Source organism: Meleagris gallopavo, chromosome 5 (genome assembly GCF_000146605.3).
Source record: "Meleagris gallopavo isolate NT-WF06-2002-E0010 breed Aviagen turkey brand Nicholas breeding stock chromosome 5, Turkey_5.1, whole genome shotgun sequence".
Classification (NCBI taxonomy): domain Eukaryota; kingdom Metazoa; phylum Chordata; class Aves; order Galliformes; family Phasianidae; genus Meleagris; species Meleagris gallopavo.
Window position 1 is genome coordinate 43519693 of NC_015015.2, and position 17597 is coordinate 43537289.

The 17597-nt window shown below is 36.6% G+C and overlaps 2 protein-coding genes across 3 annotated transcripts in view; both read right to left on the reverse strand.

Moving 5' to 3' along the window:
- Window positions 1-17597, reverse strand: part of TRIP11 (thyroid hormone receptor interactor 11) — a 308569-nt gene that overhangs the window by 98786 nt on the left and 192186 nt on the right. Inside the window, 8 exon segments of the mRNA XM_031553780.1 lie at window positions 91-281; window positions 1475-1617; window positions 2615-2784; window positions 5350-5452; window positions 5542-5673; window positions 6617-6733; window positions 7458-7535; window positions 16157-16774. Of these exon segments, the coding sequence (XP_031409640.1) occupies window positions 91-281; window positions 1475-1617; window positions 2615-2784; window positions 5350-5452; window positions 5542-5673; window positions 6617-6733; window positions 7458-7535; window positions 16157-16774 (1552 nt within the window).
- The window catches only part of PPP4R3A (protein phosphatase 4 regulatory subunit 3A), a 38023-nt gene that overhangs the window by 2623 nt on the left and 17803 nt on the right, over window positions 1-17597 (reverse strand). The window contains exons 4-13 of one of the 2 annotated variants that reach the window (XM_010711833.1): window positions 16157-16774; window positions 7458-7535; window positions 7242-7358; window positions 6617-6733; window positions 5542-5673; window positions 5350-5452; window positions 4117-4275; window positions 2615-2784; window positions 1475-1617; window positions 91-281 (exon numbers count right to left, since the gene is read on the reverse strand). In XM_010711833.1, the coding sequence (XP_010710135.1) occupies window positions 91-281; window positions 1475-1617; window positions 2615-2784; window positions 4117-4275; window positions 5350-5452; window positions 5542-5673; window positions 6617-6733; window positions 7242-7358; window positions 7458-7535; window positions 16157-16774 (1828 nt within the window). Of the gene's footprint in view, window positions 1-90; window positions 282-1474; window positions 1618-2614; window positions 2785-4116; window positions 4276-5349; window positions 5453-5541; window positions 5674-6616; window positions 6734-7241; window positions 7359-7457; window positions 7536-12464; window positions 12517-16156; window positions 16775-17597 lie in introns of those variants that run through there. The other variant, XM_031553648.1, reaches the window with a different exon arrangement.

Below are 17597 nucleotides of genomic sequence, written 5' to 3' on the forward strand. Positions count from 1 at the left end.
AAAAAAAAAGCTAAACTGCATTACAGCTACAGAATACAAATACAAATTACGTTTTCTGTTTAGGCCTACAGCATTCTTCTCCTCACTTACATTTTTTCCTCTCCATGAATTTACTTATAGGGTCCATAATATCTTCGTCATTTTTAGTTTTGTCAGAAGGGGGCACCACTGCCTCTCCATCTTCCATATCATCTTCATCAGTATTAAACCACATTTCCTCCTCATCCTCCAGGGTTCTTGCATCCCTCCTGTATCTGTGGTTTCTCAAAATGGAGCGCATGCTGCAGAACAGTAAGTTTTAAAAACTTTGATTCAACAATCAGCTCATATTAATAACAAAACTTCTAGTTGACATTTACATGGATGCAAATACCGTAGTCATTATCTTTAGTACAGCAAATCATTTGCAAATGTGCAACTTTATTTGTATTTTCAATGCAAATAACATTAAAAACATTTCTTCTGAAGCATTAAATAAACTACAGCTCTGATAACAGCATGTTCAGACTAAATGTAGAAAATTCTGTAGTTTACTAACAGCACAATTAGATGTTATTTCAAATCAGTGCATCTTAGGTGTTGCATTCAGACTTCTTGTAGTAATTTGCAGTGGTAAATGTAAGGCTGTAAAAAGAAGTTTAGAAACTATAGACGTTTTCCTCATTGTACTTAATATAACCCATCAGTATTTAAGGTCAAATATATTAAAAAAACAGGTATGTTAAAAAGACAGTCATCCCTTCCTGCTGCATCCACGATTTTTGTTTGCTATCAGTATTTTCTATTTTTAAGGGCCTTGGATACAAAATGCTACTTTTATCTCTCCTTTGATTATTTATTCTTAAGCACTTTGCTCCAACATCCTTTTCCCTAGGAGAGGCAGCAGGATGCTAAAACTATTTAAAAAAAATAAGTCTAGTTTTGAATAAGTAGTTTGCCAATGTTATAAACTGGATCTGTAAGATGTACAGCATTTTAAACTGCATTTATATTAGAATTTTGCTCCTACTGGAAAACTGTTACTTAAGTGGCAGTTTTCCACATACTTCTGTGGCACATGTTAATGTCAATTTTGGCCTCCTTACTGATTTGCAATTTCACTTCTGTTTATTTCATTTAGGACATGGACTGTGGCAAGGCTTGCAAAGCCACATATAAGATGTAGGAATACGATAAAAGCTGAGCCTTGCTATGTTATAAATGTATGTATTTATTGAAGCTGAAATGGATAAAAAGCATTATTTCTTCCCAGGAAGAAAAGGGAGGGAATGTGACTTTCTTCAGCAAATATGTTAACTTAAAGTTGATCAAGAGTTTGAAGCAGTACGTCTGGAAATCACACTACTAATCCACTAAATTCAACAACAGATGAGATACAATCAAGTTGAAATTATTTACTCTTTCTGCTATCACAGAAAAATCCATCATTATTCCCAAAACAGAATTTACAGTAAAATAATTTAGAGCCTGTTACCTATCAAGTTTTGGATTATCTTGTCTTTCCCTTTGCTGCTCAAATCGTAGTTTCAGTCCTTTGAATGTCTGCACATAATCTACATCTTCCAGTGCTTTCCAATAATTTTCAATCACGTGAGCTGTTAAAGATTTTATATCTTCCTATAGAATGGAACAAACATAAAGTGACTTATTTTGCTTCAAGTGAATTTATTTCTTAATGTAATATAAAAAGCAATGGTGATATTATTTTTTAAATATCCAATAGAAAACAGAATTAATAGCGTATGCAAAAATGACCTTATGCAAAAACCACACTATAGATAATCATTTAGAGCTTCAAGGATACAATTGGGTGTAAGAATAGTAATCTTCTAAGAATATGTGCTTCAAAATACATGAACAGAATCTAAAACGCCAGTAGAAAACGATTCCAAAACCAACTCTGATAAGTATTTGTATATTGATAGATTAACTATTATCTGTTGTGATTACTAAATTCAAAAAACAAACAAACAAACACATATGCTTACAATACTTAGCTCTCATACTGTTCCTTTTCTGCAATTAAACAACTTAGGCAAAAACAAATGTTTGTGTATTTATTTAGGATGAGAACAAGGAAGATACTTTTCATGAAAAGCAAGCATCAGGCTTTTTTCTTTGTGGCCACACCATGCCAGTCCAGCTCCTCTACAAAAAAAACCTGCTAACTTTGTTTGCTATTTCAATTGAACGCTGTGCTTTCTTTACTCAAGGGGGTGGTGAGGCTTTGGCAGAGGCTGTCCTGAGAAGCTGTGGGTGCCCCATCCCTGGAGGCATTTAAGGCCAGGTTGGATGGGACCCTGATCTGGTGGGTGGCAATCCTGCCCTCGACAGAGGTTGGAACTAGATGAATGTCCCTTCCAACCTCAGCCATTGTATGATTCTGTAAATACACTGAGTACCAAGTGAATTTAATTTTCACATCATCATACCATCTGAACATAAGAAAGAATAAATACATTAACACTGAAAACACTGAAGACAGCTCATTTAGTTGTCATTCAGTTGTCATGTGGGCATATCACACCACAACATGACAGCATAATATATGCACAAACAAAAAGTCTGCTTGAGCTAGAAGGTGAAGCAAACAGTAATTATCTTCAGCACTCACCACTCTGATAAACTCAAACATCTCTATTATGGCAGAGTTCATCAAATTGTAACGGGAACCATTATTCAGAAATGCTTTGACCACAGGTTCAAACAAAAAACTTTTCATTATGTAGCGGTTGTAGAATTCATCCTTTAGTCCAATTATTTTTCTCTTGAAACGAAGGGCACCTGAGATGGAAATGTTATAATTAAAAGCTATGCTTTAAACAGTAATGCATTCAAAAGAAAAAAATATATATCCAGAAAACAGTAACAGGGAAATTTGCAATGTCAACATTTATAACAGGAATACTGTAACATTAAGAGGAATGTTATAATATTAACAGGAATATAATATTACTCATATCATGAAGATCAAGAAACATATTCAGATATTCTCTGCTTAGTCTTGACCATACTGCTGAACATCTCTTGTCTGTTTTATCATAAAGAAATCCTCCACTGTGATTCTGCAGGACAAACCACCTCTGTTCACTGAAGAAATAATATATTACCGTTTAACTACGTCACTACTAACACAGAAGTATGACTTTGATTTCAGGAATGTCTTACAGTAAAGATAAAATTTTCTCAGTGAAAATAAAAGATGTGGGAAATTTGCTTATCCTGGCTATCATTCAGATATAAGTTTGATTGTATTTAAGTAAATCCTGTTCAGTTAAGACACAAACTATCCAATTTTAAAATTGGTAAAAGACATTGTTACACAAATAATAAAGCACAGACTTAATTGGCATTCATTGTAAAGCTTCTGAAATTCTAAAGCATGGACAAGTACCTGAATACACATGCATAAATACAAGTAAAAGGATCATCCTGCTATAAGGCAGTACACATTCTGATTAGCAACCAGGTGTAGCTGAAACAAAATTATTGAAAGGCTTCAAATCAAAAATTTGGGGCTACTCCTCAAATTTTGATTTGAACTGCTCAGGTGATTCTGTTACACACTGAAAAGGTACTTCTCAATGTATGGCACTCTCTCTCAAACAAAACAAAACATAACAAAAAAACTAACATCAACTATGTGCACAATTGAATAAATGAATCTTGGAAAATTTCTTTCGTACACACAACTTTGCTATTACTATGCTGAACATAGTCAGGAATCTACTAGCATGTGAAGAGCACTACTGAACATACTGCTTAAAGCAGCCATGTAACTGTATCTTTAAGTATCTCTGCTTATTTCTACTCAAAATCCATCAAAACTCAACAGCTCTCTTAGGATACTTGGATATTTTATAATGATTTCAGATCAGATCTACATTAAGATTTAGCAAAATCCTTGTGCTTTTTAGGAAAGACCTCTATGAATGCAAAATTATTTACTAATTCTGATATCTGTAAATCTGTGTAAGAAACACAGAGAAAACAGCAGAACTTCTATGTTCAGTAACAAACTGTCTCATCTGTGAAAAGTTTTCTTCCAGAAGAATGAAGATTCGCAGCAATTCACATTCACAAAATACTAGTTTATTCTTCAGTATCTGAACTTACACAAAGCCAAGAAAGCATGCTTTGAGGCCATGAGAACAAGCACCCTTCGCAGGATATCTTTGTTGATGATGTAGTTCTTTATGTGGTAAGTATGATGTTCTACGCAGAAAGTTAGCAATTCCAGTATTAATGCCAAGAGTTGGGCTGTCTGAAAATCATCTATAACAAAACCAAACAAAACCAATTAAGTAGGATGTTACCTTCAGAAATCTACTTCAAATATCCAACACAGTCTGGTAAACACATACAAGTTCCTATATTTTCCCACAAATGCCTCAGGGAATATAATGGAAGGTATATTTAGTCTTTAAAATAGAAATTGAACTAGCCTATAATGGACTGGATATTTTCCATTTGTACAGTTCTGGCAGGAAGCCCTCTTAAAAGTAGCATGGAAGAAAAAGAGCCTCTTTTAACATTTCTAGGACGCAGTCACAACAGTGTATTAAAAAAAGTAACTCACATTCTGTTTTTAAATAGACAGAAACAATAAATTTAACACATTAGATTCAATCATTTTTAAAAGGCAATACTACTTTTTAGGAATATCGCTAGATTACTGGCCACTGTAGAACGCAAGCATTTTAAGTAGTAAAAAAATCTCACTTCAAAACCATCTGGAGGCAAGCTAAGATCCAACAGATCAATTAAACTAATTCCTTGGAAATTTATACAGTTAATTAAGAAGTTTAGAGAACATGTCTTTTTAATTTATGTACATCCTTTCACATTCATTTTGGATGTGCTTTAATATTAAAAAAACATTACTGCTGCTAGCAGCCAGTAAGAACAGTCACTTTATTACTCTCATGATTGTCTTACTATGATGTAGAACCAACATCCTTACTTTCTGCAAAGTATTGTGGCACAAATGTTCTCTGCAGCACTTTTGGACCCTCTCTGGTAATCTCTGACTTTAAAAAAACATTGACATCTTTTCAAGTCTATGTCATAGAACAGTCCCACGAGTCACTCAAAATAATAAAAATGTTTAAATATTTTGCTGAAGTTTAAGCACATGCAGTTCACTTATTAAACAGGATCCTTTGCTGAATTTTATACTTACAAATTATTCGAAAGAATAGTTAGCTTGCAAATATACTTTAAATGATATATCATAGTCTCAGGTACTCTTATAAGATAAAATATATCCTTTGACATTTACTGTGTTCTAAACATCAAGCATCTAAATTCAACAGCCCTTGATGTATCCAACATCCAGAGCAACATTACCTTTGCTAGGCTTGTCCTCTGTAGTATTGGCCAATAAGGGGGCTGTCAGAACATGCATACAGTGCTTGTAGAAGAAACCCAAGAACTCTGTCTTTTCTGTTTTCTACAGGATTAAAATAAAAAAAATAAAAATTATGTATGTAACATACCACCAACATCCAACTGCAATTTTATTTGAAGGTATTTACTTACATTGGCAGTGGCAAGCATATTTTCTGGATCAACTAAGGTACGAAGCAAACCCATTAGTAGCACTGCCCCTCCAAGTTCTGGATCTGTGTCACAAATCATGTGTTCTATTATGAGGTTAATGAGTAGTATATCCTAACAAGAAAAAGAAAGAAACAAAAACAAATCTAAAAAACAGTTCTAATGCTTCTCCCCTCCAAAAAGAAAAACGCTAGGAGAAACAAGTTAACTTTGTATTCCAGTGACACATTTTGGGCAGTTGCTCCATAGCAAGAAGGCAAGCAGCGAAGAATCTTTCAAAGCAACTAAAAATGATTCTGAAGTTAAGAATCTTTAGAATTCACTCTGAAGGGAAGTTCCAAAAATAACGAAGTAGGACAGATAATTAACAGTCTGAAAATTCAACTCATTTTTGGAAGTGTTTTCAGAGTTCACAAGTTTAAATTTTAATACGTACTAGTATTCCATTTCTACAAACACACAACTCTAAATTTTGCTGTGCTATGAAACTTGATGGAATAATTTTCACCTCAAAATAATCCCTTTGTGTACTTGCAGAAAACCAGAACAACATATAAGAACAGAAAATAATATTTATATTTATCAAACTCTATGCTAAAGTTGTTCAGTCTCTGCTGTCCCTCACAGGAGAGGACAGTCATCCAACACAAGTGGCTGGAACCAACACCCATATTTCTGGCATCTTGGCTGCATTTCAGCAGTTAAGGTCCCAGCTACCCCATTTTTTCTCTTCCGGTACAGAAGGAACAGCATGAGCAGCAGGCTGTTCCTCTGCCACGCTTTTGGTGGATTTAAAAAAACGTTCACTATCTCCTCTGTAGAAAGGCAGAATAACATTTTTCTCCACTGAAAACCACTTTGAACTACCTTTTTTACTACTAGCTGTGCACTAGCATTCTTTATTAATCAGTCACCAAGGATCTCCAGGAAACATAAACAAACCTCTGTACAAAAATGTCCCGAAACATTTCTGTTTTAACCAGTTACCAAGGATCTCCAGGAAATGTAAACTTCAATAAAAAACAGAAGCACGCATTTACGGCGACCCTCTACTTACATCATCATTCTGCTGAGCTTCCTGCATGACAAACTCTCGTACCATGGATGGGTTGTATTCAACTAAATATGAGAATATATCTGTGGCTGCACTTCGTACTTGTGCATCATCCATACCCTGGAAGATCAGATATAATCATTTTTTCCTTAAAATAAAGGTTTCAAAAGAATGAAAATCAGAAACCATAAAGCTTTTACTTGTTATTCACAATAAGTCATATCTAACTATTATTAAAACTGTACGCTAAAACTGAATTGACTCTAATCTTTTTCTTGTATATTTGATAGCTACTGGGTAAAATACATTTTACGGTTTCACTGTCCTTTGGTCTACTTCCCTACTTGCTTGCTTACTTATACATCAAGGAGCATGTGAAGATGAGAATGTGAATGAAAAAAAAATACAAAAATATAAGAATGCTTAGGGCACTTATCAATGTCATATTGCAACTGGTTTAAAAGTTTTAGAAAATGATTACAAGGTGCTGAATTTCAAGCTGAGACGAGATAAATGAAAGCAAATGCTTCAGAAAACCACACGACTGGAGTTTGTCACACTTATTTAAAAAACAACAACTCTGGAGATAGAGGAAGTTGTTACCACAAAGAAAACTGAGCTGACTTACCAGTATGACTTCTAGTGCCGGCAGTATGCCCATATTTGATAAGGTTTTGAAAAACGCATCTCTGTTTTGGGGCTGCAGTGTTTGAGAGAATGCACAAAACTCTTTCAGAAAATTTACCTGAAACACAACAGCACCACACTAGTCAGTAATTCAACAAAACAGGTGCGTTTAACACTTTGCAGTGGCTGTTTGTTGTACATTTTAGGGACTTCTTACCAATTCCTGTCTTTTCTCCTCATCTGTGGCTTCATCTGTTAGTTGTGCAAACAAGTCTGTCAGAAATTTTTCATCTTCCTACAAATGCAAAACAATACCATTTGTTTATTTGACAATACCAAAAGCCATCCAAGTGTAATATAAATTTCTTCTAAACCATGCCTCCTGCAGTTAAAAGAGAACACACAGTTGTATACTGTATTTAATCATACCAGCAAGGGTTTTCTAATTCATTTTCCAAACAAATTATTGTATCTGTCTTTCTGTTTTCTCAACCACTACCGTCAGTTTTACTCTCAGTTACGATATACATTACCTTTCAGCTGTCTTCTTTTTGTCTTCTACTGACATCATCATTTTGTCTATGGCTCTCTACCTTCTGCCTTGTCCAATATCCTTTCCCCCAAACCGCACAATAACCTGGCTTCAAATGTTTTTGTATTTGATACGCACAATACTCAGCCCTACACACATACAACTTTGGAATGCTAGAGATTTCTGCAGCAGAACTAAAGCAAAGATGTGATGAAGATTTTTAGCATCAGGAATGAGGTGAGATTCTATCTCCCCACTGTTACGAAAAGGCTAAGTATTGAAAACCAAATCAAAATAGCTGCTCCAGTTACACACACTATTCATTGGGTATTTTGGTTGGCAGCAATCAAAATCCAGTCAATTCAGTTAATTTTAATGCAGTTGATTTAACAGCAGCAAGCATGTTAAAGACCTGTATTGACTGGAAGAAATAGCACTTAGCTCCCCATCAGCTTTACAATCCTAATAACTATAGGATTAATAAAGCAGAAATTAGCCTTCCCATATCCGTTCCCTAATGTTATACAGTAACAGAGAGCACTTGCTTGCAATAGATACCTCTGCATGAGAACCAGAGATTTTTCATAAAGCTACCAGAATGCTAAGCTGCTTCTTCTGAAGTCAGTAACACCACATGCTGTTTTGTTCGTCCCCAAATCATAGCTCTAGAAACCCAAGTTGCCTTTCTTATGCTTACATATATAAAACTCAGAATCACGGAAGTGCTTCATTTCCCAGGGCATGCCATGCTAGTGCAGCTGTAGTGCCTTCACAAATCAACCCAGGCTCTCCACATGGTACCACATATAAATCCAAAATAGGCTGGCATGAGCTACTACCCTACAGGGCATCTCATCACACTCTGGCAAAACCTAAATTTAGGAAATGCCATGTGTTTTAACTTGCTTTGATGCTGTGCTTTTCTTCTAGTGTAACCCAGCAGTACAGTGACAATAAAAAATAATGATTTCAGAACATAATTTCAGGTGCTAATGCTGAGACTGCTTCAAAAACCAAACAAAAAGGGATGAGAAAGGCAGGCCTCACTTGAAGTTTTTTGAAATTCCCTCTATATATATCTATATCTATATATATATATATATATCTATATATATTCCCTCTATATATATATATATATTCTATTCTAATATTTAACTAATTAGACATTACGGCTAACGTAATTAGCTTACAGTAGAGGCATTAGTTATTTACACAAATCAAAAAATAACAAAAAACAGGGCATACAACCATTTCTTTTGAGGAACATGCAAGTTCTCCACAATTAGCAGTACATTTAAAAACACTGCTATTTTGAGGTGATGTAAAACCAATCACATCTATCAAAAGTATCAACAAGATGCTTGCTTATCCCCAGCTGGACAGTGGAATCCCCATTTCCATTCTTACTGTGAAAGAAAACCTTCGCCTCTTCCATAAAATTTGGAAGTACATTCAAGTTAATACCACAAAAATCTCTCAGAACAATCACTGGGAGGGGGGAATTTGGCATTTAGATACGTCAGAGCCATGATGAGCATGCTTCTACAAGAAAAAAAGAAAGTACAGAGTATTAACCTAAGTATCAAATGACTTGTTTTGAGGCGGAATGTGAAAGGAGGAAGAGACTCATGACAAGTTCCCCAGTCCCAGCAGGCAGATCCCAGCAGGTGGAATCAGGCTGAAGCCCCAACACAGTTCTGAGTCCCACCTCGTGCCATGGCCACCCGCAGCAGGAGGCAGCCCTTGCACCCTGTGCCCGGCCTCGCAAGCAGCTGCGACTTGCCCAGGGCAATTCTGAACACTGGGAATTAAGGAAGCCTTCACTGCTGACACGGTGTTTTGGGAACAATTTGCAGTTCAGTATGCAATCCTTTTTCAACTCTCCACAAATATACAATAATACTGGCTTTTACAACTCTATTTTAAACACAGTAACAGAACATTTCATAGAATCACAGAACGGCCTGGGTTGAAAAGCACCACAACGATCACCTAGTTTCAACTCTCCCGCCATGTGCAGGGTCGCCAACCACCAGACCAGGCTGCCCAGAGCCAAATCCAGCCTGGCCTTGAATGCCTCCAGGGATGGGGCATCCACAACCTCCTTGGGCAACCTGTTCCAGTGTGTTACCACACTCTGTGTGAAGAACTTCCTCCTAATATCTAACCTAAACCTCCCCTGTCTCAGTTTAAGACCATTCCCACTTGTCCTATTGCTATCCATCCTTGTAAACAGCCGTTCCCTGCCCTGTTTATATGCTCCCTTCAAGTACTGGAAGGCCACAATGAGGTCTCCCTGGAGCCTTCTCCAAGCTAAACAAGCCCAGTTCCCTCAACCCTTCCCATAGTGTTATCTTTCTCCCTCCCAAATTCCATTAAATACGTTGTATTTTTAAATGAATACCGTTATCTGAAATCCGAGGGTCTCACTGCAACTCTGATCTTGTTAAATTCATTGGAATGAAGATGGAACTGAGTGACTCAAGATGTCCCACCTTTATATAGCCAGTACACAGTAAGTGGTGGGTACTCCAAGAAAACAAAAACAACCCATTACAAACTTTGTGGTAACGTTTGAGCCCTGAAATGCGTTTAGATGCAGCCTCATTCCAGATGCTTAATGAATGGTAGACACGTCCTTACTGATGGGAAACAAATCCCTCACACTTTTAGAAGACTTGTGAACACAAGGAACATTCAAAACACGCGATTCTTGAGCTGTAAGATTACTGATGAGAATACTGTAAGTTACACTTGTGAGTGACCCAACACAACCTAAGGAAAAGCACAATATGAAAGCAGAGTTCATATTTTAGAAGTTACAAAGAACCAACCCCAAATGCTAGAATTACACAAGTGTGTATTTTTTCTTATTTTCATTTTTTCCATTTCCATTTTTCGGAAAAATCCTTCATAAAATATATCTGTGAAGTAAACACAGAGCAAATGCATAAATCTTTGCAGTATTTGGCCTCTTAGCAGACAAATATCAAATCTATTAGGATATATATCAGAAGCTGTGGAAGCCATCAGTGTTTTCCAAGTAGACTAAAGCTACAAAAGATAGCTTGCATGGTAATTACAATCTAGCTGTATTTTTCCCCACGCACATAAATTATTACATATGCAATACTTAAACCATCCATATGCCAGACATTAAGAATATTCACTTATGCTTCTGCAGGATCTGAGCAGATGCTCCTAGGATTCTGTATGCTTCATGAAGACAAATTAAGCCAGGTCATATATCCAGTCAGTCATTTCTGAGTTTCAAAAAGAAGAAAACCTTCAGATGAAGGAAGATCACACATGCTCAAAAGAGCATTATGGGTATTTGTGAATAAACTTTCAAAGAAATACTTTCCTCCCAAAGGTCACTTAAAAAAAGCATTAACTATAAATTATAGTATGAAGTACAGTTAATTTTCAGTTATCAGACACTTCATGCATGAGATTACACAAATTAAAAACTACTCCTTTCTCAAAACATAGAACAATACAAATATACAAGAAACTGAGCAAAACCTAAGCTGAAAAAGGAGTATAATTTCCATCCCATTTCCCATCTCCATATTCATTTTCAGTATTTCAGCCTAGAAAGTGTAAGTTTCATAAAATACTACCAGCAAACAGAAAATTACAGTTTCCAATGTACACTCCCTTCCTGCAACCACACCAGAAGACTTCAGTATAAAATGTTCCAATCTCCTTTATCTCATGCTGTCTTCCCACACATGCCTTCACTCGCTATCAAAGGGCTATTTCTGCTCAAGACAACATGTTGAAATGGATGCAGAAGCCACCCAACCACCTCTGGAGTTTCTGCACAGATCAACAATCGTTTTCTTCAATGATGTTGTAATCATTCACATGCACCAAAGGCAAACTTCTTCCCTTGAGTCATTTCCCACAGTAGATGGCATTCTTTCACACTTTACTGCAAGAAAAATTTTGCTGAGAAGTACATCTCCAGAGTTATTCTTGAGAAGTTGCAGTTAACTGCTGTAAAACAGCTGACCTGTAGATGTTCCCATCCTCACACATTTGGGCCAAACTGCTGACATGCACTGACACCACTCTTCCTCCCAACCACCCACAGACAATTCATTTACATCCCCAGGGTTCTGCTGAGAGAAGGCTACTCTCTGTAAAAACGCTGTTACTATATGCCAGCTTATTACCATAGACATCTATTAAGACATAGAGATACACCTAAATGTTTTCAATCCTTTAGTTAATGAAAAGGGTGTGGGACTGTCAGTAATGTCATTTCTGTAATTACAGAAGCTGATTTACCAGTAATGCCATGTGATCGCTGTTCTGCTAGGCACATGAATTATTTTAATAGATATCAAATCTTCCCTTTACACTCCCCAGTCTCCTAAAAATAAAAGACCGCAGAGTCTGAATAACCATGAAGTGAGCCTACCAACAGTCTGTACTCTGGAAATTAAAAACACCACAGGATCTTGCTGGGAAAGAGAACACGCCATTGAGAAAGGGGGGGAGAGAATGGAAGGAAATAGTGTTTGCTCACTCTATGGCGCAGTTTTGCAAGTTTTTGTTGTTTTTTTTTTTAAAGGACTAGTTAATAAAACAAAGGGAAAGGAACTGGTGACCTCCAGTACGAACATTAGTATGTATTTTTAAAACTGCAAAAGAGCGTCATATAAAGTAAGAAACACCACTTACCTGCCCCACCCCCACTCTTAACACTTGGTGAGCTCCATGTTTCAGCAAAGCTCCTTGGTGGCTATGACATCAAGACTAGAACAGGCTGGACCCCAAGCACTGAGAGCATATTAGGAGGGGCTGCAATTGGAAAAAAACGTTATATACCTCTTTCATATCTTCTGTATCATAAAACCTGTAACTGTGTAAGTCTCTACAGCAGCTAATTCTGAAGACTGGAAATGCTGGTATCACGGGTTTATCATTACGACCAACAAGTGACATCCTGACAAAGTTACTTGAAATGATGGATATTAAGATAATTACATCACAAATAAACTAACCTCTATTTCTACAAAAAGCCCACTAGGGTGTTTTTGTAATGATTATGGCAAAACTAACTTTAATGAAGGAGGAATACAGTTTGTAAACCTAAGTACTAAAGGTGACCAATTCTGTTCTTAGTTTCACCACAGGATGTGCAAAAGTTTTTTACCACAGAAAGCAAAAGGAAGCAAGTGTCTTCACAGAATTAACAAATTATAGTTGAAAAGCTGACCTTAAATGGAGTCCTATTTGGACATCAAATGCCTTAAGTAGAACACTGATAAATTTTGAGTAAAATCAACTGGCCTGTCAAAAAGCACAGGGCACAACCCGCACCACCTCCTTCAAATTTCTTGTCACCTTTCTGTAAACAAGGTATGCTTGAGTATACTTGAGTTACCACGCAGACTGATGCAAAAGAGGCTCTTTCAGAGCTTATCTTTTCATGGTGGAAGTAATTGTTTTCCTTTTCCCTTCCTTCAGAGAAATGAACAGAACACAAAGCAATCCAGTCGCATACACAGGAGTGGCAGCATGGCACAGGCTATCAATTGCTCATGGAGAAGAGTTTACTTCTAATCTGAGACATAAAACTTATTGATGACATCTCCTCTGTCACAATCTCAGTCCTGAACAGCCAATTTAAAGTCAACAGCAGAAGCACACCAACCTTGTATGACACATCAACTAAGTAAGGACTTGAGACTCATCTGCATCTCCCAGTAAACCATCACAACGCATTTCAGAAACATTTCAAATAATCACGAGTTACAAAATAAACATGTCTTTATGTACATACATATGGTTAGTGAGCACTGGGATGTCCCAAGATGTAAAACTGTAAATGCCAGGAACACCAGTGGCCAGAGAGTAGACAAAGAAAACTTTACATCTTTCATTAGTTAAGGCCCTCATCGAAGTATTGTGATATTGTCAGCTACAGACGTACACATTAAACCACACACTAAAAGAAGAAATACTTTAAAAATTAGTTACAGAAGCTAAATGAATAAAAGCAGTCTTTTAATTCTTATCTCAGAGTAGTATTTATCTATTATGCTATTTATAAAGAAATGAGAAGGACCAATATACATTTCTATATAGGGACTGTGGGGGATGAAGGAAAGGGAGAAAGACAAAAGTGCAACTCAACACGCTGCTCTATAAATAAATGAATAAATAAATGCCAGGTAACAGATTTAAACCATGGCTTACAGCTACACTACAAGTATGTAAAAAAAACAATCAAGTTTTTTAATCTCTTAGAAATATAATGTTCTTATAATTTGTGATATCCTCTTTTAATTCCCTCAACAATAAGAATTATCAGCAACATTTCTGTCAAACAGATTCTTATTTATATACTACAGAGATCTCTCTCAATGTTTTAAGAGGTGTATTACAGAAGGACCAGGAAATACAATATACCATGGGTGTATTTTATGCCTTGTGTGGTACCACTCAGGCTCCTACAAGCTGTAGAAAGCACCTGAACAACCTGAAATATTTATCTTACTTTTGAAGTTGTGCAATGCCAATTTTTCTGCTCTACTACAAAGGGTATGTACTTCATTCTCAGATAACAGTAAACGATAAGGTTCAGAAATTCGCAGTGACACAACAAATCAAAATCAGACTGAACCACTACTCCATCTATAAACTGCAACTGACAAGTTTTGCAACCACACTGTATCTTTGTATTTTAACCCAAGCTTACCCTCCACGTTTCAAACTAAGACAGATTTTAAGAGAAAAAAACAACAGATCAGTCACTATATCAAGTTACCTTCAGTTTTTCCCAGTAAGCATGCCCCTTCTTATTCTACAGCATCAGGTCCCTTTCCTAGCTCCCTGTTTCCCTTTCAACATTCCAAAGCCAGCAGCAGCCACTGACATGAAGACACCCAGAATAATCACTCTCCTCCTCCAGCATCATCCTCAGCACTTTGCTTTTAGCAATTCTTGCAAGGAGATAAAGGTATTACAGAGACACTAGTCACACTGGATACTCAGGTGGAAATATCTTAACTTTTTCACCTTTTTCAGCACTTTCAATGTCAGGTTTGGATGCCTTCGCAAACCAGCAACCGTAAGATGACAGAGGCTCTCTGAGTGTTTTAGCCAGGTGAATGTTGTGGTTTTGTTCATCAAGGTCACACGTACAGATATGAAGAAGCCTAGTAATAGTCAATATGCCCTAGGTGCTCTACCTCCACCAAATGACAGTGCTTCCACAAGGCATGTGCCTCAGCTGCCAGGCCTGGGTACATGCCCTGTGTATCTGGCTGCCTACCAAATACTCCATGGGTGGACATGACAGATTCAGGCTCACACAACTGGGTTAAATGAGATCAGCATTCTGATTACTAAGTGTGGTGGTTGGAAAGGCAGAGGGACTAGTTTTGACACCGATTTGCAACACGAGCTTTCAAATGTATTCTGCACTTTTTTCTTGTATTTTTCAGGAAATTAAACAGTGTGCACAACGAGATTCAACCGAAGATTAAAATGATTCACTTAATCAGCAGCATCGAGCATTTTGTCCATTGCTCCAGATCAGAAAGCCCCTACAAAGAATTTTTGTTCTTTAAAAATTAGGAGAAATATGATAGTGATAACTAATCTGTTATAATACAATGTCAAAATACATGAGCTGCAATAATTTATGGAGTTTTCTGAAAATTCTAGGAAGCTCCCAGTAGAAAGATGTACCACCTATTCACAAGTGAGAAATTTCATGTGTTGGAGCAGAATCCTTCAGATGCGTAGGTAAGAAATCTAAAGCATTGGTTACACATAATCTCTTCGTACTTGCAGTAACACATCATGAAAAACTTGTAATTTCATGCAGTCTTACTTAGGGACTTAGAAGACAAACTAAGAAAACATTCAAGCACCTATGGCAGTATTAGGTTCTGAATCTATGCTTTCCAAACGACTAAATTCCTTAATTTCAAAATTAGAAACAGTTATATATTGGCATGAGATCACATTTATGAAATTCACGTGAAATTTCATCTTGTTTTTGGCATGGTAAAATCATCAACTGTAGTGCCAAGAAAGTCCCAAAATACAAGAAAAAATTACAAAAACAACCCTTCAAAATGCAAACAGAACTATTCATTCTAAGCAAGTCTGCTGAGAATTCTACGTGTTTGCTCCATTTAAATCATCAGTTAAAAAGAACACAGCCCCAAATCCGCAATTTAAAAACATAGATCTAAGGGCTTGGTGCTCAAATTCCACGCCTTTTCTTTACATATCTTTTCAAAATGACTTTCAGAATAACTGAAGGTTTCATTGAAGCAACTCAGCCTTTCCAGGAAATACTAACAACTTTCTCTGTCTGAGGGCAAATAAAGAGACAGCAAAATTCTTACACTTACCTGTAACATACCAACTATTTCCACTTTATTAAAAAAGATGAAAGAATGAAGTGTTGATAGCATATTTTCCTCAAAAACTGAGGGAGTGGGTAGGACCATATCTTGAATATACTGTACTCTGTACGTCTGATGTATTTTTTGCTTCAACTCTGGATCAGATATAGGAATCACCTCTTTAAATTTTGCTGTTTTAGTCAGAAATTCCCTGTGTTTCCGTGACTGTGATAAAGACGGATCGTATTCTAGGCATCCAATTACGTCCATTATACATTCCTCGGAAAACATGACTTCAAAAAGTGCAGTTCTGTTCAAAAGGAAGATTCCCTTGATAATTTCATATAAGTGGTGTAGTCCTTCAATGTTCTCCAAGTCTTCGCACACATGAAAAATTTCTAAGAGCTTCTTAATATAGCCCTCATTTTCCAGTGCTAGCGCAAGTTTCTCACGGCGTAACGGCGAAGGCAGTGAAGACGCCACAAGTTCTGCAATTTCTTCTAGTCGACTTAATTCACAAGATGGCAATTCAAGACCTGGTGATGACATATCATCAAAACGTTCTTCCTCAGACTCATCGACAAGGTCCTGAGTAATATCGACAGAGGGGTCTTTGCCTTGAACCTATAAAACAACACATTTGCAAAAAATGAAGTTTTATGTTCACTACCATTACGGTGTTTTTTCAAAAAATACCATTTCAAAGGTCACGTGCTTTTCATTTTTCATTCATACTCAAAATAGAAGCACAAATGTATGTTTCACGTTGAGCAAAGCTGGTTTGGAAGGTAAGAGATAATGAAAAGATTTCTTCAGACAGAACGCTTTACAAAAATCAGGAGTATTTCAAATACGAAAGGAAAGTCATAATGACTGGTAGGGACCACAACATTTCAATAGATGACTGTGCTAGGCTATTCACTTCCATTTATTATTCTCTGTAGATAAATTTTCAAATGCAGACCAGCATTACGTTATTGCAGTGATAGCTGTTAACGTTCAACTAAGGTTGTTTATCTGTTCTTAATGCTTCTCATAGCTTCTGCAAGCTCAGAGTAGGGAGGCCAGTCTTGTTAACATTTTCAGGACAAGAGAGCAAGCCGCAAGTCAAAATCTGTTATCATGCACTTCCTAAGCACTCAACAGAGGCAAAGAATCCAAAGTAATATCTACAAAGCTCTTGAAAACACAAAACCCCAAACCAACATTTATGAATGAGCAGTAAAAATCTGGGGCTCTCAGAAGACGAAAGCAAGAGATCTGCAAGAGAGATCTCTGAAGATCCAATCACAAAACTATGCAAAGTACAGGTTAGTAAAAAAACTAAGACAGATGCTTGGGCATCAGAGTGCTTCAGCTTTAACTGTATCTTAATTGTAGTATCTGTGTATCAAATCCAGAAATGTAGAGATACATTAAAGGGCAAAAACTTGCAAATCAGCAAAAA